General features: G+C 46.6%; 9 protein-coding genes across 9 annotated transcripts; 6 read left to right on the top strand and 3 right to left on the bottom strand.

Annotated features, from left to right (window-relative positions):
* Window positions 1–1,580: 1,580 nt before the first annotated feature.
* On the top strand, window positions 1,581–2,918 carry RhiXN_09953 (uncharacterized protein; the record flags this gene model as incomplete). Its single annotated transcript, XM_043329769.1, has 1 exon — window positions 1,581–2,918. The coding sequence occupies one exon, from the start codon at window positions 1,581–1,583 to the stop codon at window positions 2,916–2,918; it is 1,338 nt and encodes a 445-aa protein (XP_043182603.1).
* Window positions 2,919–4,298: 1,380 nt separating this feature from the next.
* Window positions 4,299–5,712, top strand: RhiXN_09952 (uncharacterized protein; the record flags this gene model as incomplete). Its single annotated transcript, XM_043329768.1, has 4 exons — window positions 4,299–4,488; window positions 4,564–4,652; window positions 4,710–4,727; window positions 4,786–5,712. The coding sequence occupies 4 exons, from the start codon at window positions 4,299–4,301 to the stop codon at window positions 5,710–5,712; spliced, it is 1,224 nt and encodes a 407-aa protein (XP_043182602.1).
* A 255-nt stretch (window positions 5,713–5,967) lies between these two features.
* Window positions 5,968–10,892, bottom strand: RhiXN_09951 (Pol II transcription elongation factor; the record flags this gene model as incomplete). Its single annotated transcript, XM_043329767.1, has 20 exons — window positions 5,968–6,215; window positions 6,279–6,400; window positions 6,453–6,567; window positions 6,616–6,778; window positions 6,834–6,958; window positions 7,015–7,152; window positions 7,204–7,267; window positions 7,336–7,433; window positions 7,485–7,608; window positions 7,660–7,793; window positions 7,859–8,025; window positions 8,078–8,236; window positions 8,293–9,181; window positions 9,253–9,345; window positions 9,405–9,536; window positions 9,594–10,160; window positions 10,220–10,300; window positions 10,357–10,438; window positions 10,493–10,657; window positions 10,719–10,892. 20 exons carry the CDS (start codon window positions 10,890–10,892, stop codon window positions 5,968–5,970), a joined length of 3,840 nt encoding a protein of 1,279 aa, XP_043182601.1.
* Window positions 10,893–11,022: 130 nt separating this feature from the next.
* RhiXN_09950 (Metallopeptidase family M24) lies at window positions 11,023–12,823 on the top strand (the record flags this gene model as incomplete). The annotated part of the gene is made up of 10 exons (XM_043329766.1): window positions 11,023–11,204; window positions 11,319–11,510; window positions 11,566–11,705; window positions 11,757–11,902; window positions 11,958–12,054; window positions 12,110–12,276; window positions 12,329–12,378; window positions 12,440–12,548; window positions 12,616–12,696; window positions 12,761–12,823. The coding sequence occupies 10 exons, from the start codon at window positions 11,023–11,025 to the stop codon at window positions 12,821–12,823; spliced, it is 1,227 nt and encodes a 408-aa protein (XP_043182600.1).
* A 313-nt stretch (window positions 12,824–13,136) lies between these two features.
* RhiXN_09949 (uncharacterized protein) lies at window positions 13,137–14,098 on the top strand (the record flags this gene model as incomplete). The annotated part of the gene is made up of 6 exons (XM_043329765.1): window positions 13,137–13,319; window positions 13,376–13,510; window positions 13,570–13,631; window positions 13,684–13,779; window positions 13,833–13,915; window positions 13,974–14,098. The coding sequence occupies 6 exons, from the start codon at window positions 13,137–13,139 to the stop codon at window positions 14,096–14,098; spliced, it is 684 nt and encodes a 227-aa protein (XP_043182599.1).
* Window positions 14,099–14,255: 157 nt separating this feature from the next.
* Window positions 14,256–15,862, bottom strand: RhiXN_09948 (NAD binding domain of 6-phosphogluconate dehydrogenase; the record flags this gene model as incomplete). The annotated part of the gene is made up of 10 exons (XM_043329764.1): window positions 14,256–14,285; window positions 14,345–14,525; window positions 14,591–14,677; window positions 14,735–14,753; window positions 14,813–14,893; window positions 14,954–15,026; window positions 15,081–15,175; window positions 15,226–15,511; window positions 15,570–15,674; window positions 15,725–15,862. 10 exons carry the CDS (start codon window positions 15,860–15,862, stop codon window positions 14,256–14,258), a joined length of 1,095 nt encoding a protein of 364 aa, XP_043182598.1.
* An 896-nt stretch (window positions 15,863–16,758) lies between these two features.
* Window positions 16,759–19,075, top strand: RhiXN_09947 (molybdenum cofactor biosynthesis protein; the record flags this gene model as incomplete). Its single annotated transcript, XM_043329763.1, has 6 exons — window positions 16,759–16,785; window positions 16,837–16,957; window positions 17,009–17,288; window positions 17,342–17,879; window positions 17,930–18,167; window positions 18,228–19,075. 6 exons carry the CDS (start codon window positions 16,759–16,761, stop codon window positions 19,073–19,075), a joined length of 2,052 nt encoding a protein of 683 aa, XP_043182597.1.
* A 206-nt stretch (window positions 19,076–19,281) lies between these two features.
* RhiXN_09946 (Skp1 family) lies at window positions 19,282–20,113 on the bottom strand (the record flags this gene model as incomplete). Its single annotated transcript, XM_043329762.1, has 6 exons — window positions 19,282–19,293; window positions 19,355–19,375; window positions 19,439–19,541; window positions 19,599–19,798; window positions 19,884–19,948; window positions 20,008–20,113. 6 exons carry the CDS (start codon window positions 20,111–20,113, stop codon window positions 19,282–19,284), a joined length of 507 nt encoding a protein of 168 aa, XP_043182596.1.
* Window positions 20,114–21,709: 1,596 nt separating this feature from the next.
* RhiXN_09945 (Enoyl-(Acyl carrier protein) reductase) lies at window positions 21,710–26,327 on the top strand (the record flags this gene model as incomplete). Its single annotated transcript, XM_043329761.1, has 11 exons — window positions 21,710–21,714; window positions 21,766–21,820; window positions 21,867–21,919; window positions 21,970–22,059; window positions 22,112–22,297; window positions 22,357–22,523; window positions 22,576–22,864; window positions 25,284–25,836; window positions 25,892–26,003; window positions 26,076–26,241; window positions 26,294–26,327. 11 exons carry the CDS (start codon window positions 21,710–21,712, stop codon window positions 26,325–26,327), a joined length of 1,710 nt encoding a protein of 569 aa, XP_043182595.1.
* Window positions 26,328–26,463: the final 136 nt, after the last annotated feature.

The raw sequence follows: 26,463 nt of genomic DNA, 5'->3' as shown, positions 1-26,463 counted from the left end.
CAAAGCCTCATCCATAAACAGCCCACTCCTCCTTGGCCTAGCCCTTGTCATCCTGACACCAGTGCCACTTATCACGGCTGGAAGTGCCTTCGGATTTAACCACAACACCGATGGATCAAACGCCGACATGTATATGCTTCCTGATCGAGTGATCAGGATCCTCAGGTTGTCTTTGTGTATAAGACAAAAGAACGAGCCCTTGCCTGGAGCCACCCCGTATTCGTGCTTCGGTTTGATGAATGCGAGCCATATTCACAACTCAATTATTCTGTCGGAGCTCGACTCTTTCTACATTAAATCATTAAAAAAGTTATTGCCAGGCTAGTTTTGTATGTTAACGTTATTATACTTCTGAATACGCTAATACAAAATTGTGCTTAATTATAAGATCGTTTCAGAATGTATGTATACGAGCATAGAATCATTTATTTGGAAGTACTCGTTTGATATAGGATTTATGCAAACTCTATTATTAATCCCAAGCACTAAGCCGTGTTCAGCCCGGCGAATTAGACCTGGAGTGTCGAGCAATGTCACTCAAAATTTATTGCTAAAGACCCATAGTCTGGCTCCCCTATTTAAAAGATGACACATGTCAATTATGATCTGGTTGAGCCCAAAGTTTGCTCGGACAATGCCACATGTGAATACGCCGACTTTTTCTTGTCCTCTGACCGCGCTACTTCCTTGTGTTTTGTTTTGTCTCCGCTTCTGGTTCTGTAGCTCTTGTGTTTCGTTGTAGCGGTTTACGGTTCGGTGTTTTATGAGCGGTTTGCCCAGTTCGCATGCAGCTCCCGCATTGTTTATATATGGAGGTGTATTAAAAAATGCCACACGTGATCACAAGGCTGCGCAGCTTGAGTAAGCTTGGCGCTGTATACTACTCTTACCAAAGCACAGTATGCTCGTATTGTAGAGCCTTCCCTGACATGTACTTTCTTTTTTGATCCAAGAAGAGATTTGACTTGTGTACCACGACCTCCCAGGTTTGGGTGGGCGGGCTGTGCTTATTCGCTTTAACGTTTCTATTACGACTTGGCGAGGGCATTCCACGGGTATTTCCTAAGCCCTAACTCTGGACCAAAGTCTTGATTTTACAACACGATTTCTACATCCCCGGCTGACCTTCTGACTTTTCATATCTTTTATTGAAGCCGGAAAATGAGTGAGGGTAAGTGTCAACGTATTTTCGCTCACTAATAAGTAAAACTTAAAACGTACTGGTAAATTTATCTGAAGATGAAACCCACCTCCTTGGACACCACCAAACTCGGTCCTCCTTGCAACTGGGTGTCCACGAGGGCACCCGCAGCAATGTCGTGGCTCATATTCGCCCCACCAAGCAGGTGAATTTTGACATACTCCACGAGGTCCATGCCTTTGATCTGGAAGATAATCTTGACGACTCATTTTTGGATCCGGGTAGATTAGACCTATGGACCACTATTTTAATGTCATGCCTGTTAATTATAGGGGTTGGTTGTGGGGTAGCCCACCACGCGTTCAATTCTTATCTGGACGGAAGGTTAACAACCTCGTTCGATCAAGCTTGGGCTATTAGGATTGGGACAGCGCTAGCTATGGGCCTCAAAACAGCTCTATTGGCCTCGATGGGAATGGCATTTACCCAGCAAGTATGGAAATCTGTGAGAGGTAGTACCTTCTCAGTCAAGGCACTTGATTCTTTATTCGGAGCTTTTGGAGGAGACCCAAGAAGTTTGTTTCAAGCAGACCTCTACCGCTCAGCAAGACTCGCTCTACTTCTCGCTATCGTAGCATGGCTTCTACCGATCGCCACTGTCTTTACTCCAGCTACTTTGCGTATCAAACCTGTTGACAGGTCTTCTTCCTCAATTTGTTTAGTTCCAACCCTTGACCTTGGGAATGTCACCGACAGAGGCTTAATTAGGTACCCATCTCCTGGGGGGCGATATAGAGGCCCTTCCCCGTCCTTGCGACGATTGGTGTTTCAATCACTTCTATCCGGTTCTTTTACTCGCTCTGTACACTACCCTGGATCGACAGCTAATATCAATATCACATACCCGCTATCTCTGATAGCCCCTGCACTGGAGTGTTCCGAACAAAATAGTACAGCACAAGTGGACCCAAATCCCCAACGTGATACATTTTGGCGAGGTACGCGTTATGACGTCCGGGATGGCAATTCTGGCCAGAATGTTCCTATACTGCAGGTCCTCTATACATCTAGCCCTAGAACTCGTCCCCCTACAACGTTGAATTGCGTCCCGTATATATCCAACTATGGGATAACAGTGTATAGCAATGCAACCAAACAGGTGGTTTCTTTGTCAAACTTAACAATGATTTCGCCGGCTGGTCAGCCTGGGGGTTCTATGAGTTTGGTCAACGATAATCCCCTACTCACCGGTGCAGCAGCGTTGATTGACGCCACGTTTGATGTTTTTACTGGAAACTTGTCCCAAGATCAAAACGGAAACCTTTTATCCCCCTCATCTAACGCCGCTCTTGCCTCTTTTATAAACCCATCCGAGCAAGCCCCGTTTATTTTTGTGAATATCTCGGATAACGTAGAACGGCTTATGCAAAACGTTGTCATCAGTATTATCAGTCTCGAGCTATTTCAGACCGAAACCACGTGTTTTGCCGTAGATCGAGTCAACGTTTACTTGTACGATCAAAGCGTTCTTATAAATGCGTATGTTATCGTAATATGTGTTGCGATCGCAACACTTGGGGTTGGAATCTATGCACTCCGAGATAATGGACACTCGAGCGATACGTCTTTCTCCGGGTTTGTGCTGGCTACTCGAAATCCTACTCTGGATCAGGTTTGCGAAGGTGGTAGGAAACAACTACTTACTCTCAGAATCAAGTTTGGGATATTACGTTCTGATGGCCGCCCTGCTTTTGGCAGGTCTAGCGAGTTTCATTAAATGTAGAAATTAGGGCCAACTGCCATTTCTCCATTCACTTCACTTTGTAAATTTGTGCCTAGTACTGTTATGCTTACAAATCACATTAAGCTTATATAGTGGTAGCTACTATACATGTAATAATAGATGACATCCTATTGAACTCAGAAGATGAGATCAAAAGTTCTGGATATTAAAAATGGTCGATCTCCGTCCCTTTTGTGCCACTCGGGGGCAATAAATCGTTTCGATGAGTCATTTGGTTGTTTGATCTCCGCGGCAGCTGCGGTAGGCATATATAAGATAGGTGCGTAGGCGCTAAACAGGAAATTATGTCCGTAAAAAGGTGAAATCATCGATACAGATCTAGAGCGCTAGTTTGGGAGAACAGTACAAAATTAGAGGTAAACTGAAGGGCATATCTTTCAGCCGATCAAAAAAAGTGCCACGGGGTAACCTAGACGAGGACGTGGCGAGATGTACATGCCTTGGTGTCCATACATGTTGTTGTGACTTGAGGGGACAATTCGAATGGGCCCTGTGCAACACATCGTCAGGCTGATGACGAGCGGCTTATTGTATGTGTCTATCTTATGCAATTCAAAGTATGACATAAGTGACACGGGATCACCGATGGTGACGGTGACTCGTCCTCAACACGTTTCTTCCCGGCTATAGTGGTACCGAAAACTCAAGATTTGAACGGCTTGAATAATCGACATCGTTGCAAATGATTAAAATTCTACCCACAGTCCAGGTTACCAATGACCTATATCCACAGGAGCTGCTTTATTGCCTCTGTTATTTGTTATGTACCCCTGATCCCAAAAGCTAGAACCACGTCTTATAGTTTCGAGATAGCATGCATCTTTTTGCTCGGGGCCGGCGCAGAGTGCTTTTGACCGAATAAACCGTGGTACTAAATCTGTAATGGCTAGGTATGATTAAATATACGTAGACTGCGCTTTCTAGCGTTAGTACATCCAGAGCCATGGTTAAATTAAGGTCTTATTAGAGCTGCAGTCAATGATGATTAAGGCTGAGACTATTCTACTTCCACCCATAATCGAAGATCCACTATGGGATTCTATTTGGTCCTGATATACCAGGAACTCATGCATGCGAATACACCAAGCATGAGGGACTTTTATCGTGGCCAATAAGGGCTCATGCCGGTTTATCGTCAATCGTTTTACTCATCTTTCCGCTGGTAGTCGGAACTAGATCGAGGGGTAACATGCTAATTATGGGTAAATGCGTGCCGTGTCCAATATTAAAGCCTCCCATTCGGAGGTTTCCGATGGTGTTTAGGCAAACTCCTTGGGAGGGAGGGATTTAAACCCCCCAACATCACTGGTACTAATAGTTCATCCAGCTCACCTTCTCAGATAGTTTCTCGCCATGAATGTTGCAAGTTCTATGTCACTTGGTCGATCTGCTCCTGTTGCGATTGAACTTCCCGATGAACTTAAACTCTATATTGCTAGAGAATTGTATAATAACAGCGTAGAGACGAGCGACCATGAGAACATGCGAGACCTTGTATCATTAAGCATGTCGTCCAAATCTTGGCGTCTTGCTTCTCTTCCCTGTGAGTTCTCAGTATTGATGTTTTAATCAGCATAGCTCACGGATGGAATACTTTTAAATCTCGACGATTCCAAAGACCTCTACTACCACTGTGGAATTGGGGGACGTGGAAACTTCGCGACTGAAAATTGGCTTAATCGCATTCTTCCTCGATATGGCCACTTCGTCAGGTCTATTGATATTTCTTTATGCTGGATCCATTCTAATCATCTCCCCGAGCAGGAGAGGGAATCTATGGAGGTTAGTCAAAATAATTTCAGCACCTACCAGCGGATACTCACTTACATCTTACATCCAGCTTGAGCAAAGAGGTTCCTCTAGTCCATGGGAGAATGCCAGGGATGATTTAGTTGCTCAATTGATTGCTAACCTCACCAACCTTTCGACAATCAAGCTTACTATGTTACTATGTGTTGTTCCTCCTGGATTAAGCGAATGCTCTTGCGTCAATCGTTTTGGAGCAACAGTTCAAGCCTTTGAAGGTCGCGACTTCCAATCAATGTCCTTTCACGGTATTGCGACAGCTTTTTGCCCACGGCTGGCTCGGGCAGTCTTCATACCTTCCGCAAATTCGCTACGTTCAATCTGTTTTGGTGACGAGATTGACGGCTATCCGTCTCTGAACCAGCCGTTTGACAGTATTTGTCAGTTACCAGCGCTTGCCCGTGCGACCTTTGCCGCAGCGTCATTTCATGCCCACAGCATCGAGTCATTACCCTGGGTATGTCCGCTCGAAACAATCACAATATTCAATCAAACAATGGATCAAATTCTACAGCCCCTTCCAGTCGAGCAGATAAGCACATTCCTGCGAAATTTTTCTTCCAGCCTCCAGTCATTTGTTCTACACGATGTGGCTATTAACCAGCAGGTTGGCGCCCAAAGTCAACCATTACCTGACCTTCCATGCTTGGTCAATTTAGCTCTACAGAGCACACGTAATTCTACGTTCCGGACCTTAAATACCCTAGAAGCTCATCTATTTGAGCACTTGTCGATCACCGTTACCCCGGCTGTTGAGCCCAGTCCACTATTGAATACTCTATCAAAGGGCGCCTTCCCTAAATTGAAGACAATCGAAATTTGTTTCAATCCTCGTAACACTTGGGCAACCCCAGCCCGCTGGGACTCTAGTTCAAGGATTGCAATTCAGAAAGCTTGCGATGCAAGATTTATCAAGTTGACAGTGTTTGAGAACAAGCGCCAAGTGAGTTTATCTAATTAATTTGTGTTCGCAATTTTGTGACTTGAACTATCGTATGTTTCTAAAGGAGCATCGAGCTATGCATATCCAACGATAAAAGCGACAACTCACGTTATTTATTAAAGCGCTATCCGCAAATCCTTAACTGTAGCCTGACGCCACACGTGTATCTGAGTGCAAGCAAGAATACGGCTTATATATATGCGTTATAAAAACGCCAGCCTTAAATTCTATTTATTTTATAACACATAAGATTGACAATCCAGTAGAATAAAATCAGACTTCAGTCAAAATAGTTTTCCATAGTTCTTTTGGTGTGGCTGGTTTAGGGGGTTTGAAAGCCGGGATGGTTGTTGATGCCGACTCCACGGTTCCCATCCCTTCCAGATCACTGGGCCACTCTCGCTCAATTATAGTGCTCAGCTGTTCTTCAAATCGTGTGATATCTTCACGAAGCTTCCTCCCCAAAGTTCGATGCTCATCCGAAATTTTTGTCATATTTGGAATCAGCTGAGATGCCTCCTCTGGTAGATCCGTCGTGGTAAGTACAGAGTAGATGTGGTATTTATATATAAACCCTAACGTACTTTCTATGTGCTCAAGCCTTTGATTTAACTTGACCAACGAGGCGAGAATATATTCTTCTTCATTAGCTGTGCCTTTCCGACCAGCCTTCCTTGCCGCTTTCTTTGAGGACTTTTGCGACCGCCTGTAATTGTGTCATACGTCACAAGTGACTTTGAGATGACCAATCAGCTTACTTGGTAGTGGTACTGGTTAATGCCTTGGTATACTTGGTAAATTGAGAAATACCGGACGCATCAGTCAGAGCGTCCACATTGTGTAGATTAGGCTCCTCTCGTCCGTAATAACTATCTGTAATCAGGTAAGACAGTTTTCAATTGGTGAGAGAATACGGCCTACCTGGATCAAGTGCTTTCTTCTCTTTTAGTTCGACCAAACGCTGACCTTGGCGAGTTAGCTGCTCAGCCATCTCTTGAACATCTTCGCGGAGTTGGGTACACAAATCTAATGCCTCAGGGCTAATTATTTCTTCCGCTAGATGCTGCGCTTTATTTATTGATATCTGGAAATCAAACGATAAATTTAACTTTGTGCAAGCCCGTCTTGATATAACTCACCACCCTGAATGCTTCGGAGAGATCGTTTCCGCGGGTAAGTGCTGATACAGCGCTGGGAACATCTTGGCTATAATCCAGGTACACTCTAGCAGCTTCAGAATATCGGGAGTGTGAGACCAAACTCTCTAAGGGGCAAGTCATCAATCTTCAAGGAACTCAGAAAACAACAAAGAGGCCAAACCTGCTACTCGATGGCCCATATCAATCAAATCTTGGCCTCCTACCCCAGTATCTAGCGCCAGTGAAAAGAGCTCTTTCCACATGCGGGCTTTCTCGTACGCGAACATGGCTCGTTTGGAATCCTTTGCCAACGAAAACGCTATAAAGCCCTATAAGACGAAGTATGCGCTGACAACTGAGATCGGCTGACCTTGGCCCGCCTTACTAAATTCTCTTCGCTCCATTAGCCATTCCCCATAAAGAACCAATATTATCTGTATGCCGTAGCCAGGAGATGGAAATAAGAACATGCACAAACAGAGCACAATCAAATAAAGCATACCGCATATTCAGCCACCTCGTCTTTCCAAAGTTCGATTGACTTGGAGTATAGCTGGTGCTTTTCGATATATTTTTTTGCTTCTTCGAATCTTGGTGAACCTGCACTTGGTCAAATATCTGAGTGGTAGAAAAGAACGGATCAGGGCTTACCGGCTAGCTTTAAGTTAGCCAATGCAAGTTCGCGCCTCCCAAGGTAATCATTGATGCGGAATCTCTGATAGAACATTTCGAACGATCGAAGCTCTCGTAGGAAAGGTAGATATTCTCGAGGGTCCTAAGCCACAATAATCAAACAGCAGCCCCCAGCTCTCATCTCGACACCTACCTTTTGTGATTGCTGGGCAATCATCAATACAAGAGAAAAATCGTACATTCCCAATGCAGTATTAAATAACTGATCGCTATCCACCAAGAATATAATGTACTTGACTGCGTCTTCAACTGTGCTTGGCTCCGATTCTAATTGAACAGATAGATCTTGTGAATATTTGCACTTTGGAGGATGTCTGCTCAAAGCTTCTTACCTCGAAGAGTATGTAACACCTTTAGAGCACTTTCAACATCTGGGGGAGTCTTCACTACGTGGGCAGTAAGAATGGACTGTATGTATCGTGCGAGCCCTCTCTGTTCAAATTCAGCACGAAGCTTGTCGCATATGCTGGTAATCTCTTGGGGATGTCGCTTCGACTGCCTATGTGTAGGTGTTAGTACGCATGATCAAACCAAAGGAACGGGTGACGTACCCAAGCCCAGTTAGGAATAGATTAAGGTAGTCAACCTCTGGAACTTGGTCGACGAACTGGGCGGGATCGCTTGTAAATACGGTTGGAGCATAGTCCACCAGAACGTGTAGGTCAATCCTGTGTTTTCTACAAGTAAGGAAAGCCCTTCTAAAATCTCCCCTGTCGTCCATATTAGTTAAACGGAGCCTAGCAAAGCAATTAGGACAGAGCTGCACCTTTCTACATCAGCCCGGACACTTGCTAATACCAAAGGTCGTGGGTTTATCGTTTCCAAATTCCCTCGAGGAAGTTGAAGGACCACACTAGCTGTCGGTGGGACTGGAACCACAATGCGTGAGCCACGCTCTACTCGGCGTACCTCCCATAGTGACCTCTCGGGCTCTCCCAACCCAGAGAATAGCGAATCGGTCGGAACAAACTTGATCTCGTGTGCAGTAGTTGTAAACATTAGGAATCCACTTGCGAGTGCAAATGAGTTTACGGAATGCGAGATTTCATTAACTTGAGGTCCGGTGATTGGGTCCAAGGCGCATGTAACCAACTTGCCAGAGGAGTCTAGACCGACCAATAGTACCCCATGAAGCGTTGCAATGGTTTCTCCGTAAGCACAGAATCGGGGGAATCCACCCAACTTGACTAACTCTCGGTTCTTGATATTGTAAATCTGCCCAGCGCCGTCTTGGTAATATGAATCTCCAATCAGACGACCAAAACGAGGGACTTGGAGGGTCGCTGACTCGGAGTCTCCGATGGATGTGATATTCACGATGTCATGGAATCCGTCTCTACTGGATCCCAGCACTATGACGGAGCTTTCCGATAGTGTAATTTGACGCGGACAGACGAGATCGTTGGTTCGGCTGTCTCCATTGATCAATACGCCTTCCCAGGTTAGTTTGGGTTGGGCTATTTTCCCTTTTGTACCTGTTCGAATGGCTAGATCCCATATTTGAGCGGAATTATCAGCTCGAACCATAGCAAGGGAGCGAGAATCAGCTGAAAAGGCAAGGTGAGAAGGAGTGGCGATCGAGTTGATATCAATCTTGAAAGAAGACATGGGTGGTGGAACGTTCTGTAACTTGAAAGGGGTAATGAGAATAGAACCTGGTGGTTTCGCGCGCGGGAATAGAAATTAAGTATTCAGTGACCTCCTGGATCTGGTATAAGGTGCTCACTGCCGTCTACTACCGCCACACAGCCGGAAGAGTCCGCCGATACTGAGCTGGATGCACAGGTTTCCCATAAAATGGCGCGATCTTCAACGGAGACTAAAGAATTGTCAGTGTTAGATAGGCGAGCTAGTTCTTACTTAGTATATGCTACGCACGACTTGTGGTACAGATGAGTCGCAGAGCATCCTCTGGGTGCCACATAACGGATGTATATCGCGAAGAAGTACCATGTGGTATAATCTCTTGCTTCAGATACCAATGGTAGTTCCCCGTTGTCCACAACTGCACTGTGATTCATTTCTATTATGGAAATGTTTCCCTTGTGGCGTAGACCATTCGCTTACCAGAATCTCCATTCGCATGCTCAACCCACAAGGCAAGGATCGAAGAATCAGCATTCCATAGTAACTCTTTCACCTTGTAGCTCCACAGGCCAGCCGATTTATTGGCTTCGGCGTTGTCCGTTGCAACGCAGCCGCGAATACCGAATTCGCCCCGGCGTAGCCCACATCGTTCGAAAAATACAACGTCATGTCGGCCTTGACGCCCAACGCCTCCTCCCTCATAACCGAATCTCTGAGTACTAGCGATAAGGCCCCCAGAAGGGCGCCACGCAAGGACACCTTCTAATCCAGGGGTGTATTCGGACGTGGATAAGTGAACAGTGGGACTGGAAGAGTAAAATCGGAGCCGGCGCACAGAAGAATGGGCACCACGAGGATCCAGAGATGAAACAACAAAGAAAGCGCCGTCGCCACGCCATGATATACGCGGACTGTTATCGTCGTCCGGACTTGGCTTGTCAGTTCCGCCTTGACCGGTAATGGAAGGTTCGGTTACAGCAGCAGCCTTTCCCAGTGAGCCATGGAACTGGGTCTGTTTTGAGCCCCAACCTAGCGTGGTGTGTTTCTCTGGCACAAAAATGAAAATGATTCGACCATGAGTCGCACGGCTAAACCTAAGTACAAACCTTGGCCTAAATCGGAAGGCCGGAGTGGACCCTCGAATTGGACATCGAAATCCTTGGACATGACAAGTAACTCGTCGTTGCCTGTGATTACAGATTATGGGGATCCCTATGTGCAGAGTATGAAGTTATGAGCGTACCATTGACTAGAACAAGCTGAGACTCGTCGGGACTCCATGATGCTGCCTTGATCCCGGGTTCAACTGATCCAATTATATCAAACTACGCTTCCGAGGTTAAAATTATTTTGAACGACTGCCTTATCAACGATCCCACCTCTGAGGCTTCAGAAGCGTCATCCAGTGCTAATACAGCAATGTCACCACCGGCGAGGATTACGACTAATTGCCGTGATTCTGCGAGAAACGTGAAAGAGACTACTTGATGAGGTGCTTCGAATTTGGGCACAGAGTCTGGCGTTATGGTAGCCAATGGAATGCTCTGGGAATAATAGAGAAAAGCGACAGTTTGAAGCAAACTAAGCAGTAAGCGAGTGACTGACCTCATCATCCGTCGGCAGTTGCCAAATTTCTATATCAGTCCCTCCACCAGCGAGATTTCTCTGAGTAGCGACATATGTCAAGTTAGTGTCTATGTCCAGTGCCACCCCATAAGCAGCCCTGTTCCCCTGTGGGAGAGTAAACTGGTTATATGAAAGAATAGATAAATTCCGCATACGGGACTGGAGGAAGTCAGGTAAATCTAATTTATTTCGATCAAGGAAAGATCACAGTCATCCAGGGCTCATTATTATGTAATCAATTTGCAAAATTACATTGTGAGGTCAAATTCGACGACGACACACAATGATCCAACAGCCACCACCCGATCAAGTCGAACTTAAAGAGGAAGAGGAAGAGGAAGAAGAAGAGGAAGTAGTAGGAGATAATGCTGCTGGGGAGGGCGCTAAAAAGAAGAAAAAGAAGAAAAAGTCCAAGAAGAAAAAGACTGCAGCCCCGGCAGTTCAAAGTGATCCACCCCGTGTAGGGTTATCATTTCTTTTTCCAAATGGCGTATATCCCGAGGGGGAGATACAGGAATACAAAAACGAGCAAGTGCTTGTTTGTTCTCGTTTTCATTTTTACTGACTTTGGTACTGTAGCAATGCTTACCGCACGACCTCTGCCGAGAAGAAGGAAGCTGAGCGGATTGCCTGTGGAGACCCAGAAACTACTTACCAAGACATCCGTCGTGCTGCTGAAGTACACCGCCAAGTCCGCGCTCACGCTCGTAAACATATTCGGCCCGGACAGACCATGACCGATATAGCCAATAATATCGAAGAAGGTGTAAGGTAAGCCTCACATTCCACTCTACGATATTCTTCCGTGTGAACCTGAAAATCACAGGGCCCTGGTTGAAGTTCAGGGAAGAGACAAGGCCGGAATTGAGGCCGAGAACTGGAGAGTGGCAGGGATTGGTTTCCCGACTGGTCTGAGTCTGAACGAGTGTGCGGCTCACTATACCCCCAATGCTGGCGACACGCGCGGTAAGAGAACTGGTATATCTTTGGGAATCTTGCTGACTTTGGCGTATTAAGTCCTCCAGCAGAAGGATGTACTCAAAGTAGATATTGGCGTACAAGTCAACGGCCGTATCTGCGATTCAGCATTTACGCTCTCGTTTGAGCCCACATACGATGCGTTGCTGGAGGCAGTCAAGGATGCTACAAACACTGGAGTTCGAGTATGTTTGCACATACCTTGGCTCATTTAGATTGGTTTTCTAACTTGGAGTAAAGGAAGCAGGAATCGATGTGCGTCTTGGTGATATAGGAGCGGCCATACAAGAAGTGATGGAGTCGTATGAAGTGGTAGTTGGCACTAATACTTACCAAGGTAAGCGCTCAGTATATTTCTGGCTGCTTTATCCTTAACCATTGTCCCATGTTAGTCAAATCCATCGAGAATCTATCTGGGCACAGTATTCACAGGTACAGCATTCATGGAAGCAAGTCCGTTCCGATCGTCAAGACCGCGGACCAGACCAAGATGGAAGAGGGGGAGCTTTTCGCTATTGAAACATTTGGAAGCACCGGCCGTGGCCGAGTGATTGATAGTGTAAGTCCCCAAGGTCAGGATTGCTACCCCCTCTTTGACTAACTGGATTTAGGGCGACTGTTCCCATTATGCCAAAATGCGTAACCCCCGTGGCCCCCTAAGGTGAGTTTTGGCACCCAGGTATCTTCTATGGTTTCAAATATCTGATTGTGTGTACCGAAAGACTGGAGTCCGCCAAATCTCTTTTGAAGTCGATTGACAAACATTTTGGGACGCTTCCATTCTGTCGGCGGTACTTGGACCGTTATGGGGAGTCCAAATACCTTCTTGCTGTAAGCCTTCTGATTTGAACTGTCACGTTTTGGTGATACTAAGTGTTTTTTTTTTACATGTGAATAGCTGAAAAGTCTCGTCCAAGAAGGAGTTGTCCAGGATTACCCACCCCTATGCGATGTGAAAGGTGCAATGACCGCTCAGTTTGTAAGCCTATGCTTGTCGCGACCCAATGTCGTGATTGATGGCTTATCTTGAATCCAATTTATAGGAACACACTATCTTGTTACGCCCAACTGTCAAGGAGGTCGTGAGCCGGGGAGAAGATTACTGAGGCAAAAAATCAAACGACATCCTAATGGTTTACATAGCTTACATGCATGATCTGCCTGAAAATTGCTCTGATTTAAACCTGAAAATGACCCCTTGTATATTGACTTATCAGTGAATCCAACTCATTACGCACGGGACGGAGCCTGCTCGCTTGTATCGAATGTGGGACAATGCTTTGGTATCGCAATTTGGACCATTATTGTGACACATGAGTCACGTGATTTCACGTCAGTCCACGACAACTATCACGGCGGATCGCCCAAGCTCCAGAAACCAAACCGCCGCATTATATAAGTTAACTATATTGTACACTCATGTCTACCTACGAATCCCTCAGGCGACAATGCCGTACTCTAGAGGCTTTAGTCAACGACAAACTGACGGCCTACTCGCGGTTAGCCGTCACACTCTCTTCGGGCCAGAGTGGCGACCTGGAACAAGGCTCGGCGGCGCGGTGGTCAGACATGGAAGAAGAGATTGAAGGATTGTTGGAAAAGGTATATAATCCTCACCGCACTAGTAGCCGAGGATCAGTGTTAACTCTTTGTCCAAGCTACGAGAGACGAATGATGGAATGGCCGACCTGATGTCCGAATCCCAGGTGGAGGTGACGACATCCATGAGGCACTCGGCACAGATGCACCGAGAGATGTTGGACGATTATGTTAGAGATTTCGGGAGAACCAAGGTACGGCTATCTATTAACTGATACATAATGTGTTGTGATTTTACACTGGCTGGATACAGGTGAATGTAAGGGGTGCACTAGACAGAGCGAACCTCTTGTCAAATGTTCGAAGCGATATCAAGTAAGTTTATTTCTTATCCGAACGGAAGTGCACATCACAACTGGCTCTTTAGTGCCTACAAGGCCGCCCGATCGTCAGCCACTGATTCGTTACTAGCCGAGCGTGGCAGAATTGACAGCTCGCACAGGATGACGGATGATATACTAGCGTGAGTAGAGTGAACTTAACCCCAGGATCAAACTTATATATCAAGGGATATAGACAAGCATACGAAACGCGCGCCGAGTTTTCGAGACAGCGCTCATCACTGGCAGGTATCAACGCACGTATGGGCGGGGTGCTGAGTGAGTGATACAGGCCGGTTATTATTTCATGCATTCTTATATTGCATTATCTTTGCAGATTCGATGCCAGGCATAAACTCGCTTATTGGTATGATTCATTCACGCCGCCGACGAGACGGAATCATTTTGGGTTGTGTCATTGGGCTGTGCCTTTTGGCTCTGGTCAGTTTTATGGGCCGGTAAATTACATCCTGTATGTCCTTGTCTTTCTCTCCCACATTATTTATCCCTTCCATTTATTTCCGATATCTCTCGTGTCACAATCACAGTGGTACTTAATTCAGATGGCACGAATTCCCACACTATAATACAAAATGATATCCATACACGGTTACTTGCTCTAATCATCCTCCTTCTCGACTTTGTGTTGCTACCAACGAACAAAAGTTCAATAAATGATTCAATAATCCAAGAAGAACAATCGCTCACATGCTTCCGGTGATCAAATGCATCCAACCCTGCGGCGAGCCTGTTTCCACTGACCAGGGCACTCCAATCGAGCGATGGGTAAGGTTTCGCCTCCTGCGCACGGGCGGTAAGAAGATGATCCCTTGCCAGCGTGATTATCGGCATAGGAGAATTGCTATCTTGGGCGAGCTGGAGAATATGGCTACGGCGCGAGGTTGAGTCCCCAGATGATCTACACGAGTTGAAAACCGAGATGAATTCACTTACCTGGCGTCCTTAAGGCCGCCCTCAAGATGGAAACCTTGATTTCCATCAAAGCTATCATGAAGCATTTTCTTGCTGTAATTCGTCAACCTAAAAAAGTGAGTTTAGCCTTCATTGAGCAGGCATTATATACGTTTGGAGACGCACAATGGGATTGGGAACATATCTAGGTACAAATTACTAATCAGCTCTCCAACAAATTGATAGACCAATGATTCTTCGTACCACCGATAAAGGCGTCAAGCTGCTCGGCCCCGACACCTGCCTTATCGGCCAAAGTCTGGGTCTCTGCAATAAGCTCGATGGCTATTTGTCGCCAGGAATTTTAACCTTAAAACCAGGCGTCATGGACAGGGTCTCACTCACCTCCCAAAATAAACGAGTTGCCGACCAACTTCATAGAAGCCGCCTTCTCAACATTACCGCCAAGGTCAATGACCTAACCACTACTTTCAAAATCGACGCTTTATATTATAAATAGACATCTACCCACCTTTCGGGAGACCGCCGGAACGAGAATGTATGCAACCTCTTTTTTACTCCTGTAGTGACCGGCCAAAGCAGAGACAAGTTGTCCCTTCTCGGCCGCTGAAGGAGGTAAGAATGAAAAATTAAACCAATATAACATGTCAACTCACCAGCTGGGGGTCCAAAGACAGGTCCTGAGACGAAGTGGACATGTGGGATCTTGGAGAGCAGTCTATCAATCTCGACAGTAAGCTTGGGATATACTGTGCTCGTGTCGACAAAGATCTTGGGTTTTTCTGCTGTCCCACTGCTCTTTATCCCTTCGAGGGTCTGTGCGATGTCGTAGTATATCGAACGAACAACGTCATCGGAGCCAAGAGAAGTAAAAGTAATATCCGCGAGACTGGCAAGCTCCCCTGGAGTATCGACGATCTTCACTTTAGATTCTCCGACTTCCTACATCAATGTTGTACAAGGTGAGCCAAGATCTGTGAGCGAAATATGGAACATCTACCTTCTGAAGCTTCTCGCATTTAGCTCTCGAGCGGTTGTATACCAACAACGGGGCATGTTCAATCTCGCGGGCTAGGTTGCGGGCCATCAAATACCCCATATTTCCCTAAACTTCAAGTTCAGTGACTGGTACTTATACCAGAATGCGCCTCATACCAATCCAATGAATCCAACGACATTAGGATGGGACTGAGGGGTGGGCGGCCTGGAGTATGGGAGTTCACCACGAAGGGCGGCTACGGTACCGGGGGTGGCCACTCCGCTAGGAGTTAGATGGTGTTGGAGTGCTGACATGCTGTCAACTCCAGTAAGTGACCATGATTTCTGTCAAACATGTCGAATTTGATTGAAATGATACCTTGTGCAATGTCCGAAACGGTTCGTCGCGAGAGACGGTGGTAGGGTGGGAGTATATATACGAGCCTACGTAGCCCAGAGCCCAGATCGCGATGGAAGCTCGCACGAGATCCCTTAACTCAACGGCGAGTCTCTGCAGAGCTTTCCATCGGGCCTTGGAACGTCATGTCCCCACATTTTCCCACGCATCGGTTGATCAAGTGAAAGCCTCATAAATTGGCCTTTGTTGCTTAACGTGGTAATTACTTGACTGCGAGATGGACGTTGTTGCTGGCCGCTGCTCTTCGCTCATACGAGCAATCGCATGATCTCGTAAATTCCCCGATACACGATCGAAGCTATGTCCTGTTCGCAGCACAAACAGGCTGGGTTGATAAGATATATCCAAATAATCATCAGCATTTTACTCATCAATTGCAATCTAATGATGAAGTAAACCAATAATTGAATTGATTTTTAACTCAGGTAAATAATACCATCTGTTTGTCTCATATATCCAAGTTAGAGAGTGCCAAATCCTATCTTGAACGCATACAACTGGTATACTTGTGATAAACGCTACGCATTAAATGAGAGGTATCACGAGACGTGCTGCAGTCCGTGATGGGGAGCCGGTTTGATCTTTGGAGCGCTCTGGAATGGTGTTTCCACCGCCCTTGGTCGGTGTGGTATCACCGTGAGCTTTAACCAGAGTCCGAGGTTTGACCAACCCCCAGACGAGCCTCGCTCAGCACCGGATTTGATCAACAAGGTTACTGCTACACGCCGGGCGCTTTGCGATCGGACTTTGACAATCCGCTCTTGCATGTGGGCTCACTCCATCCACCATTCCCATGTTGGCCAGGAGGGCTGCCATACAGGTAGATATGCCCGGAATACCTCGCTGGCCCAATGTCTAAGATAAATTATAGGCCCGTATCGCGGCTGTTGACCGAGACCTAGCGCGGGGCCCCGTGCCGACTCTGGTCGACTCATTTGGGCGAAAACATGACTATTTACGGATATCTCTTACGGAGAGATGCAATCTTCGCTGTGAGAAAAGATCGGATTCACTCTCGTATCTCACTGACGCCAATTTTCTAGGCCGGTATTGTATGCCTGAGGAAGGTGCTCCGCTCTCACCTTCAGGGAACATCCTTACCAACGACGAGGTTGTTCGGTTGGCCCGCATTTTCGTTCAGCATGGAGTCAACAAAATACGGATTACTGGGGGAGAGCCTACTCTGCGTCGTGGGCTCTCAGAATTAATACAGGAGCTAAGAAGCCTAGGAGTAAAGCAGATTGGTATGACCAGCAATGGTATTGCTTTGTGGAAAAAGTTGCCCGAACTAGTCCACAGCGGCCTGACTCATCTTAATCTCAGGTAAGCAAACCTAAAATGACATTATTAATCAATTCTAACTAAACTAAATATAGCCTTGACACTCTTGACCCCAATAAGTTTGAGCGTATGACCCTTCGCCGGGGGCACGACAAAGTACTCAAATCTCTTCATACGGCACTCGCCTTGCACGAGTCATCGCCAAATCCCATGCCAAACTATTCTGGTCCACAGCTTCACTCTGTCAAACTCAACACTGTTCTCATTCGTAATACGAACGACTCAGAAATAGCGCGTTTCCTGGCTCTTACCCGCTTCAATCCCTTGAGCGTACGGTTCATCGAGTTTATGCCATTTGCTGGGAATCAATGGGACGCAAATGCAGTAGTGACGGCTTCGGAGCTCCTTCAACGTGCCCGTGATCTAGTCCGCGGGGGTTGGTTCGACGACAACACGCCCTCGAATTTGTCCGATTCCAACGGAATTATCTCTTTGCCCCGGGAGCCGACGGATACAGCGCGAACCTACCGTATCCAAGGCTTCACTGGGACCTTTGGCTTTATATCGAGCATGTCTGATGACTTCTGTGCTGGATGTAACCGACTTAGGATTACGGCGGATGGAAACCTAAAGGTGAGCGACCGGTCTGATTGAGTGACACTCGGACTGATCTTTTCGAATAGCCGTGTCTTTTCGACCAGAAAGAGACACCGTTAAGAGATTTGCTTCGGAGCCAGTCACCCACTGTCGAGAAAGACCTAGTGGCAGCAATTCGCGGAGCCGTTGGAGGGAAATTTGCTAAACACGGCGTGCCTAATAGCTCCTTCAGTGACCCCGAAGAAAATCACGACCAGAGCACCGTACGGAAGGCCGGAGAAAAGATAGGCGAGCGGTTGGCTCGACCTATGATCTTGATTGGTGGTTAGACCTGTTCGTTGCATCACCTACGGTCTCACCGTGATACTAATCGTTTGTGTGTAGGCATTGGTCCCCATTTAAATAGCGAAAATTCATCTGAAGAATGGGAAACAAACATATCCCAGTATTTATCCCGAGGTTCCAATTCAACACTGCATGTAGGATCAACTCCGGCCCCAACCTCCAACTTGAGGCACCGCTCCTTCCCGGCCTATAATTTACTTCCGCTCCCCACTCGCTTCGACAACTCTATGGTCCCTCATGCTCGCTGGAACCATACACCGTCTTCTAATCTAACACACATTGATCCGGAAACCGGCCGAGCGCGGATGGTTGATGTGTCCCAAAAAGATATCACACAGCGTTCGGCGACGGCCGTGGGGAGAATTATCATTCCTGAACATGCATATCGATTGATTATAGGGGAAACCCCTAGTGGCACATCCCATCAAACCTCCCCGACGGTTGCAAAAAATGATCCCGCTACAACTTCCCAAGCGGCGCAGGAGCGGAATGAAGATAGCTCCGCTATTAAACCCAAGGGGAAACCTGGCAAGGGAGATGTAATAGCAACCGCCCAAATAGCAGGAATCATGGCTACCAAACGCACATCAGACCTCATTCCGCTCTGCCATCCGCTGCCGATCACCCACGTCGATGTCATTCTCGAACCATCCGTCACGCCTAAATCAGAAGGACCTTTAGTGTACTCGGTCACGGTCTCTGCCACCGTTCGAACAGCATCCAGAACAGGCGTGGAGATGGAAGCCCTAATGGGAGCTAACGTTGCGTTGCTGACTATTTGGGATATGCTCAAGGCTGTGGCTGGACAACAAATGACGATTGAGGGTGTATACGTATCACGAAAGGAGGGTGGAGCTAGTGGGTTATTTGAGAGAAGTAATGTGTGATCAATTAAAGCATTAATCTAAACTTGAATTGAGTACGCGGAGGCATTCTGTGTTGACAGGGTTCAATCTCACTCGTGAGCTTGGACTGGATGAATACTTGCAGAGCACTTATACAAAGTAGGTTATCGACATCATCATCTAATAAGTCTCGATTTTGTTCCATATCCGGATCTAGCCTATTAATATTCACCTGCGCTTACTTCAAGTTAGTACCGCTGCTATTAAGCAACAAAGCGATTAGTAAATAGGGCGCTATATCTGCGCATATAAATTGCTCACTGTTTCCCGTTGAATCTGAGCCTAGTTATTAGGAAGAATGCTTCAGTAAATTTGATCGTCTCGGTATGAGAGCTCTGGTTTCACCGTTTCCTCAGGAGTAAAATCGTTTGCTATATTTAATAGCCTCCTTATTTCCTCGGGGGACTTTCCCTTGATCAACTCGCCGATCGTCTTAGTCCCAAGATCCCTAGACAAAACCGTTACAACTACGTTCGCTTCAAAAATTGCGCTCAGCGCTACGTACAATAGGGGTTTGATATCGAGGTAATTGGCGGCTAGAATGATGTCAAAAATCATTTTTTCCTCAACTTGCATAAACCTTCGGTCCCAATCATCGATGTTTATGGGCTGTATAGACCCGAATCCAATATGATTTGTGAATGAATCCACCTCCTGTGGTGGAGGGATGACATCGTCTTTATGGTGCTCGCAATATTCGACAATCTAGGTAGTCACAATGGATCCGATTCGACCAGGATATTTATAAAATAATTCACATGGGCTGATAGATTTTCCTTAGGATACTTACCTTTTGGAAGGTTGCAGCATTGACATTTGGAAGAGAAACAGGATCTCGTGGCCGCGCATCAGGGTCTAATCATAACTTTGTGTTTCAATTACAGGCTACTATAGATTGTGGCTTGCAAACCTACCGTCCTGAGGTGAATATATTCCGAATTTACGGAATACTTCCCAGTTTACGACAATAGTTTCATTATCGCTCGTTTGAAAAGTTACTTCGTAGGCAGAAGAGGACATGGTTATATGGGCGGACGGGCCAGTCTACTAACTCCCGCCAGTTTTATAATTGGGTGAGAGGCGCCCATCACTGTTGATGACTTCCACGGGGGAATTTCGTCTTGTCCTAGTTTCCACACAGGTGAAGGACAACGAAGGGATTAGAAGCAGAGATCGTCCCCTGATTCGTCTGTCCCAGAAAATCCGGCTCCTGGGAGAATTTGATGCACAGAGCTGTATGACCATGAGTGTGTACGTATGGTGGACACAAGGATGCGATGACTCTGCAACTTTTATGTTGAATCCTCGGTGTTTCGTGGGTGCCTACACAAAAATATGCTATCTGCACAGCATCATCAGCTTGAAAGAGCCGCATGTTACTGGTGTTGCTAGTGAGTAAGTTATAAAGGGTCTACCCGCGTTGTAATCTCAGACTGTTCCTAGGCTTGGGTCTTTGTCAGTTCTGTTTAGTTTTCGACACTGGCAACCAGAGTATAACCCAAAATCTCGGGTATCAATATCCCTCAACGAACACTGGATTTGTTCATGGTATATGGGGGCTCAGATGAAGGACCCACTGCGAAAGCTCTCACTACCACAGGTTGATTCGTAGTGCGTTCGTTTCGGGAAACGACTTGGTTTCTGATAAAAACGAGCGCACTCACTGTAATACATCATCAAATAATAGTCACATATCATCGCTTACGTTCATGGTTGCCGAACTCGTGAGCCTTTGTTTAAAGGGCGTTTCGGGCGTTTTGAGGAATTGAGATCGAGTAAATTTAGGTTACCGATATATTAGCAAATACCTCGGCGGAAGGTCCAACGCCGATGCACTCTGAAAGACAATATTCGTCAGGTTTGCGAGGCTTTCGTGTGCGTTGGACCATGTGAGGTTTTCGCAAAGTGCATTCGTGATGGCGGAATGTCTCGCAGGTTCTGGTGGGGTAATTTATATTGGACAGACTGATGCAATGTACACGGCAATATATTTACCGTACAGCCACATCGGCCGTGTTGGTAATATATTGACCGATGCGGCCAACTCGGCCTCTTCGTCGATACTTAAAGCTCGGCGATGCAACCGCATGTCGGGCTTGTAATCCCTTGTTGCTTGTGCTCCCATAATATACTTGACTACCACCCACCATCATTCAATAGGTAACTGTAGCCATGCTGGCCCATGGTATTTTGTTTTTTGCTGTTTCAATCGCTGGAGTCACTCGAGCGGGCAATACGACATGCAAGACTACATCGTTGGATTGGTACACCCAATCGGTTGGCGAAACTCCATGTAGGTCTATATATAATTTGTTTGATGACGTGTGCGACCAACCGCCACCTTCCCCAGGCAGAACGTATGAACGCTTGCGTCAGATCTGTAGCGCGGATTGTAAGTGTAGAGCTTTTGCAGAGGTTTGAGATAAACTCAGAGTAGTGTGTCAGATCAAGTAGGGGATTTTAGGCCCTTAACTCCTGGCGACAACTGTGGCGGGCAACCTGGTGGGTGTTTGGATCAAGTTGATAGGTTGAATCGCAGGCTCACAAACCTGCCCCGTCCAACCAACAGCGACGTGTTGTTGTAATAGTGTTTCGTTTGCGTTGTCTATGTTATGCATGAAGTATGTTCATTCAAGTGCACTTTCTCGTTCCTATATTTAACCCGTGGGCAGTTGTCAATATGGTGTCGGGAGTAGCACCAACGGGGACAGTGGGTTCGATGCCGGGGTAAGTCCTACTCTATTCTGATTTTCTCTGCTTAACACCATGATAGGTCGGAGCATATGGGATGTATCTTGCGAACTGTGGGCGTCCTGCAAACAAAACGTGTGTCAATTGTAGCTTTCCCTCGGCCACGGCTGCTGACTATAACCAAGGCTCCCAGATACCATTCAAACAGCAGTGTGCCGACAAAATATTAACATCCCAAAGTTCACTTATGACTTGTTTTGGGGAGATGGTTCTTGGTGAGTGTTGATGAACAGTTGAAACCGGCCTTCTAAATATTGGGCGTGCTAGGTTCTACGAGTACAGTAAAGGAAGTGCTCAGGTCGATATCTCAAGTGGAAACAATAACACTGGAGAGTGTCCTGCCCCCAGCTCTACCACATCAATGATACCTACCACTGGGACCACACAACCGACCTCGACCTCGACGGCCGACCCTGGATCCGCTAGCACGACCCCGGTTGGGGCGATCGCTGGGTACGTAGGGTCGAGTAACATGGCAGTACATCTACTTACCTCAGAATTCTTTTACGCAGAGGTGTGGTTGGCGGTGTGGTCGCGCTTGCTGCTGCTGTGCTCCTAGGTTTCTTTATCAGTAGGAGGCGAAAGAGCAGAGGAGTCATCGACCTTACGGAGGAAAACAAAGGGTCGAGTGCGACATTTGAGCCCTACAACCTAGCTCCCGGAACTACCGCTCAGCCCGGTGAGTTTAGCCTTATAATAATTATAGAATGGATACTCATCTTCAAGAATAGTTGCTATTACACCATACGCGACTTCAGCTCCGGCTCCAGCTCCCAGCTCCACTGACTGGACTAGCAGTGCAGGATCACCGCCGCCAACCCAGGCTTCCGGCTCTCGCGCCGCTAAACCAGGCTTGATTGCACATAGCCCGCCGAACAGGGCAGAAATGTACCAGGCTCAGCCTTTGCTCTCTACTGATGGAGGATCCTCATCAAATATGGTGGACCGACACGAGGATTCGGAAGATCTGACCAGCGCATTTGGACTTGGTCGTTCGGCTTCGGGTCGACTACCCCCTTCGTACCAGCCGAGAGACTAAAGCAATATCTGGGTTTTATGAATAGGTTCTGGGTTTTGGGGCGGGTTTCAGGTTTGAGTCACTTTATTTAATTATTTCACATGTTTACCTGCTTGGCTATGAGTCGAGCATTTTGTATACCACTCTGTTTTCAATAAAAGCATAGAACTTGTATAACTGGTGATGTTATATGCGTATTCGAGGTGGTGAATCTGTCGTTCGATCGGCTCAATACTATACACGTCGATCAGAAACGACGGTATTTACCTTAAGAGAAGAATACTCGTTGAATAGCCTCTCGACAATCGAATCTTGGAACTTGATCAACCCCACGTGGTATGCGTGGCGTCGATCATCGAAACCCAACCAAGTGCTGGCTCGAACGGCGCTACGAAGGTACTTTTTAAATCAGAGTAGATCCCTTCTACGGTTTTCTTCAACGAATGGATGTTATTTTTCTCCATGTCGAACACGGTTCACGAGGAACGGAGGAGCGTACAGTAAAACTATTTTATGATTTTTGCACTTTGTTTTACTCGATTTAAAAAATGGGAGTTTTGCGACCAAGCCTCTCAACGAAATCGTCTGTTTCTTATAGAGGACCACTTAACTCCAGAGTTCTCCAGAGCGCTCTAGACATCTCCAGCCTCCTCTGTAACACCCCAGAGCTAATTCGCCTGATTGAAGAAATCTGGATGACTTTAGAGAAAATGGGGATTTAATTGAGCTGCGGAGACGCAAAACAGCAACTTAGCTGGAGCATGTAGTGAGTCACGTGACGACCGCTCCATGCCGTGTCGACTTGCGTCCGACCTCCTCCACCGTCCGGCCTCGTATACACCGAGTGTCGCGGCACGCCTTTGCGTGTCTTTTTATCCCACCCATCATCCTATAGGTCACGAGAGCTGGTTTGGGCCGCCCACCCACGAGCCAGACTCGCGGTCGGGCGCCCCCGGTCCACCCTTGCTGCTTTGCAGCCGTGGGGGTTCCCCAACCTCACCGGTCTGGGTCTCGTGGCCAACGCGGACAAGCGGGCAGAGGATAAGTTCTAAATCTGCTAAAACTTATCGCATTAATTCCAAGCTCACAGCATGCACTATCTACCATACATTGAACTTAGGATAGGCGGTATTCGCTGAGTTCAGTGCTGACAATCACACTATAGCTACTTGGACCTGAAAAGGACGGTGCCGGATTCACAACAGCAAAGACGGGTGTTAAATTCATATCAACTTGCGCTTTGGTATTTCGAAGTTAATGTTGGGACGATGACTAACGTTTGACATATGAAAGGGCTAAACTAAAATATTCAGATTGATCAGCACATAGGGATTCGTGGTTAGGTGAGGTGTAATTGAAGCAATGTTAACACATAAGGAATGTTTGGAATATTCGCATTTCGATGGGATTGGTTCAATGAATCCTATCCACCCCATTAGTCGGAAACTGAACACTGGGCCATCGAGCTACCAGACAAAAAAAAAGAGGGAAAATATGAGTACATAAAAAGAAGAAACACGTACACGACCAGGACCAGCAGACGGATGGGGGTGCCACCGGGGCCCAGACACCAAGCGAGCTGGGTAGGCGGCCAAACTGAGTCGTATGCGGGTAGAAGAGGCATGAGCGGGTGGAACTCGTTGAAAAAGAGGACAAGTGAACAGGGAAAGCTCTGCTAGGAGCACAAGGTGCTCGCAGTACATAGAATGGAAGGGACGGCGCACAAGCGCCGAATCGTAATACTATAAACGGTGTACTTGGGGTTATAATCACAAATATGACGCATAGTGAGCGGCAAAGGTACCTGGCTCCGGCCCGATCGGCCCAGCATAAGTTTGGCCGCTTCCACAGACTCCATCGCAAAACTCTACTTTTGTGGTACATCAGGAAATGTGGGGCCGGCAGGTTGGGTTGGGTCAGCCGATGGGCACTCATGATTCACCCTCGTCGGACTTGGGGCTTTTTAAAGCTGGTTATAATGAATCTTATAGAATGAACAGACCGGATAAATTGTCATATTGAGAGCTTGTCACATGATCTTTTCTATGGAATCGCAGCGCAAGGCAATACATGGATGAGCACATGCATCTCCTTCCAGAATCCTTCAGGTCGGAGGGGATCCAGAGTTCTGGCAGTTGCAGAAATAGATAACGATGATAGATCCACCATCCTTTTTACCTCGTCCTCTTCACTATGACCTCCACGAAGGAAACACCTCTTGCACTGTACAAGGTTATAATACTGAAAATTAGTGCGTGTGTTTAAGTGAGGATTGAGCTGAAATCAAGATCAATACATACTGATTTTAGGTATCAATTCTTCCATAGTCTGATTCATGCTGAGGGAGGCATACTAACATTGTAATTTTCAGGCCATATCCTACTGAAAAAAGGAATCTTTTACTGATGTACTGATTTTCAGGATCTTATCACACCACAGTGTTGTCGGCGTTGCTGCTGCACTAAAGGCGGCATCCGACCCATCTTTCACTCCCAAAAAGACCCTTTTCGATGAGTTCTCACTCAAGGGCCGTGTAGCAATTGTGACCGGAGGTAATCGAGGTCTTGGCTTGGAGATGGCTTTGGCTTTGTGTGAGGCTGGCGCTACTGTTTATGTGCTTGATCTCCCACAGTCCCCAGGAGATGATTTCGTGGCTACCGCGGATTACACAAGGAAGCTCGGATCTACGTTGAAATATGTATCGATGGACGTCACTGACCAACAAAGTGTTTGGGACAAGGTCGCAGAGATTGGCGATGCTGAGAAGCGCGTCAATGTATGCGTAGCCGCGGCTAGAGTTTCAGGAGAGTCTGATTGCCTAGTGTACAAGGCTGACAATATACAGCGTATAATCAACGTTAACGTCAATGGTGTATTCTACTCGGTGCAAGCGGCGGGACAACAGATGACAAAACATGGTATTCCTGGGAGTATAATATTAATTGCTTCGATAAGTGGATCCATCACAAACCAAGTAGGTTACATATAAATACCACCACTTAATCCTTATTCAATAACACTTTTTTCAGGGTCTTGCCTTGACTGCATATAACACCAGCAAATCGGCTGTTTTACAAATGACAAGGAGTATGGCATGCGAACTTAGAAAGCACAAAATTCGCGTTAATTCTATTTCTTCAGGTTCGTGTGCGTCCGTTCACTAGCTTTCCGTCAGATTCATGGTGGTGGCTGTCCGGTTACTTGCCCATACAGGTTATATTTACACCAAAATGATTGCCGCTTTCGCGGACACCCAACCTGAACTTGCGGAGACATGGGCAAGCATGAATCCGCTCGGTTGTATTGGCCAACCCGACGAGCTGCGTGGAGTAGTTACATGGCTGGCTTCAGACGCTTCAACATTTTGCACAGGTAGCAAGTAAGTCTCAATCATAATCACACTATTGTTATATTTATCTGGAATCTCCCAGTATACTTGTTAGTGGTGGCCACCATGCTTGGTGACGAGCCCTTGTAACGTAGGATGTGAAGTTCAAGGTGCTCCTACAAAATCAAAATGAGCAAAGCCTATAAATATGAGTTTGTATGCATTGATACGCAATACAGATATACATAGTGCTTATAGCATTATTCCATGCAT

The sequence above is a fragment of the Rhizoctonia solani genome, chromosome 8 (assembly GCF_016906535.1).
Source record: "Rhizoctonia solani chromosome 8, complete sequence".
NCBI classification, from domain to species: domain Eukaryota; kingdom Fungi; phylum Basidiomycota; class Agaricomycetes; order Cantharellales; family Ceratobasidiaceae; genus Rhizoctonia; species Rhizoctonia solani.
The sequence above is the reverse complement of the archived record's forward strand: the minus strand, read 5'-3'. Positions and strand labels throughout refer to the sequence as shown.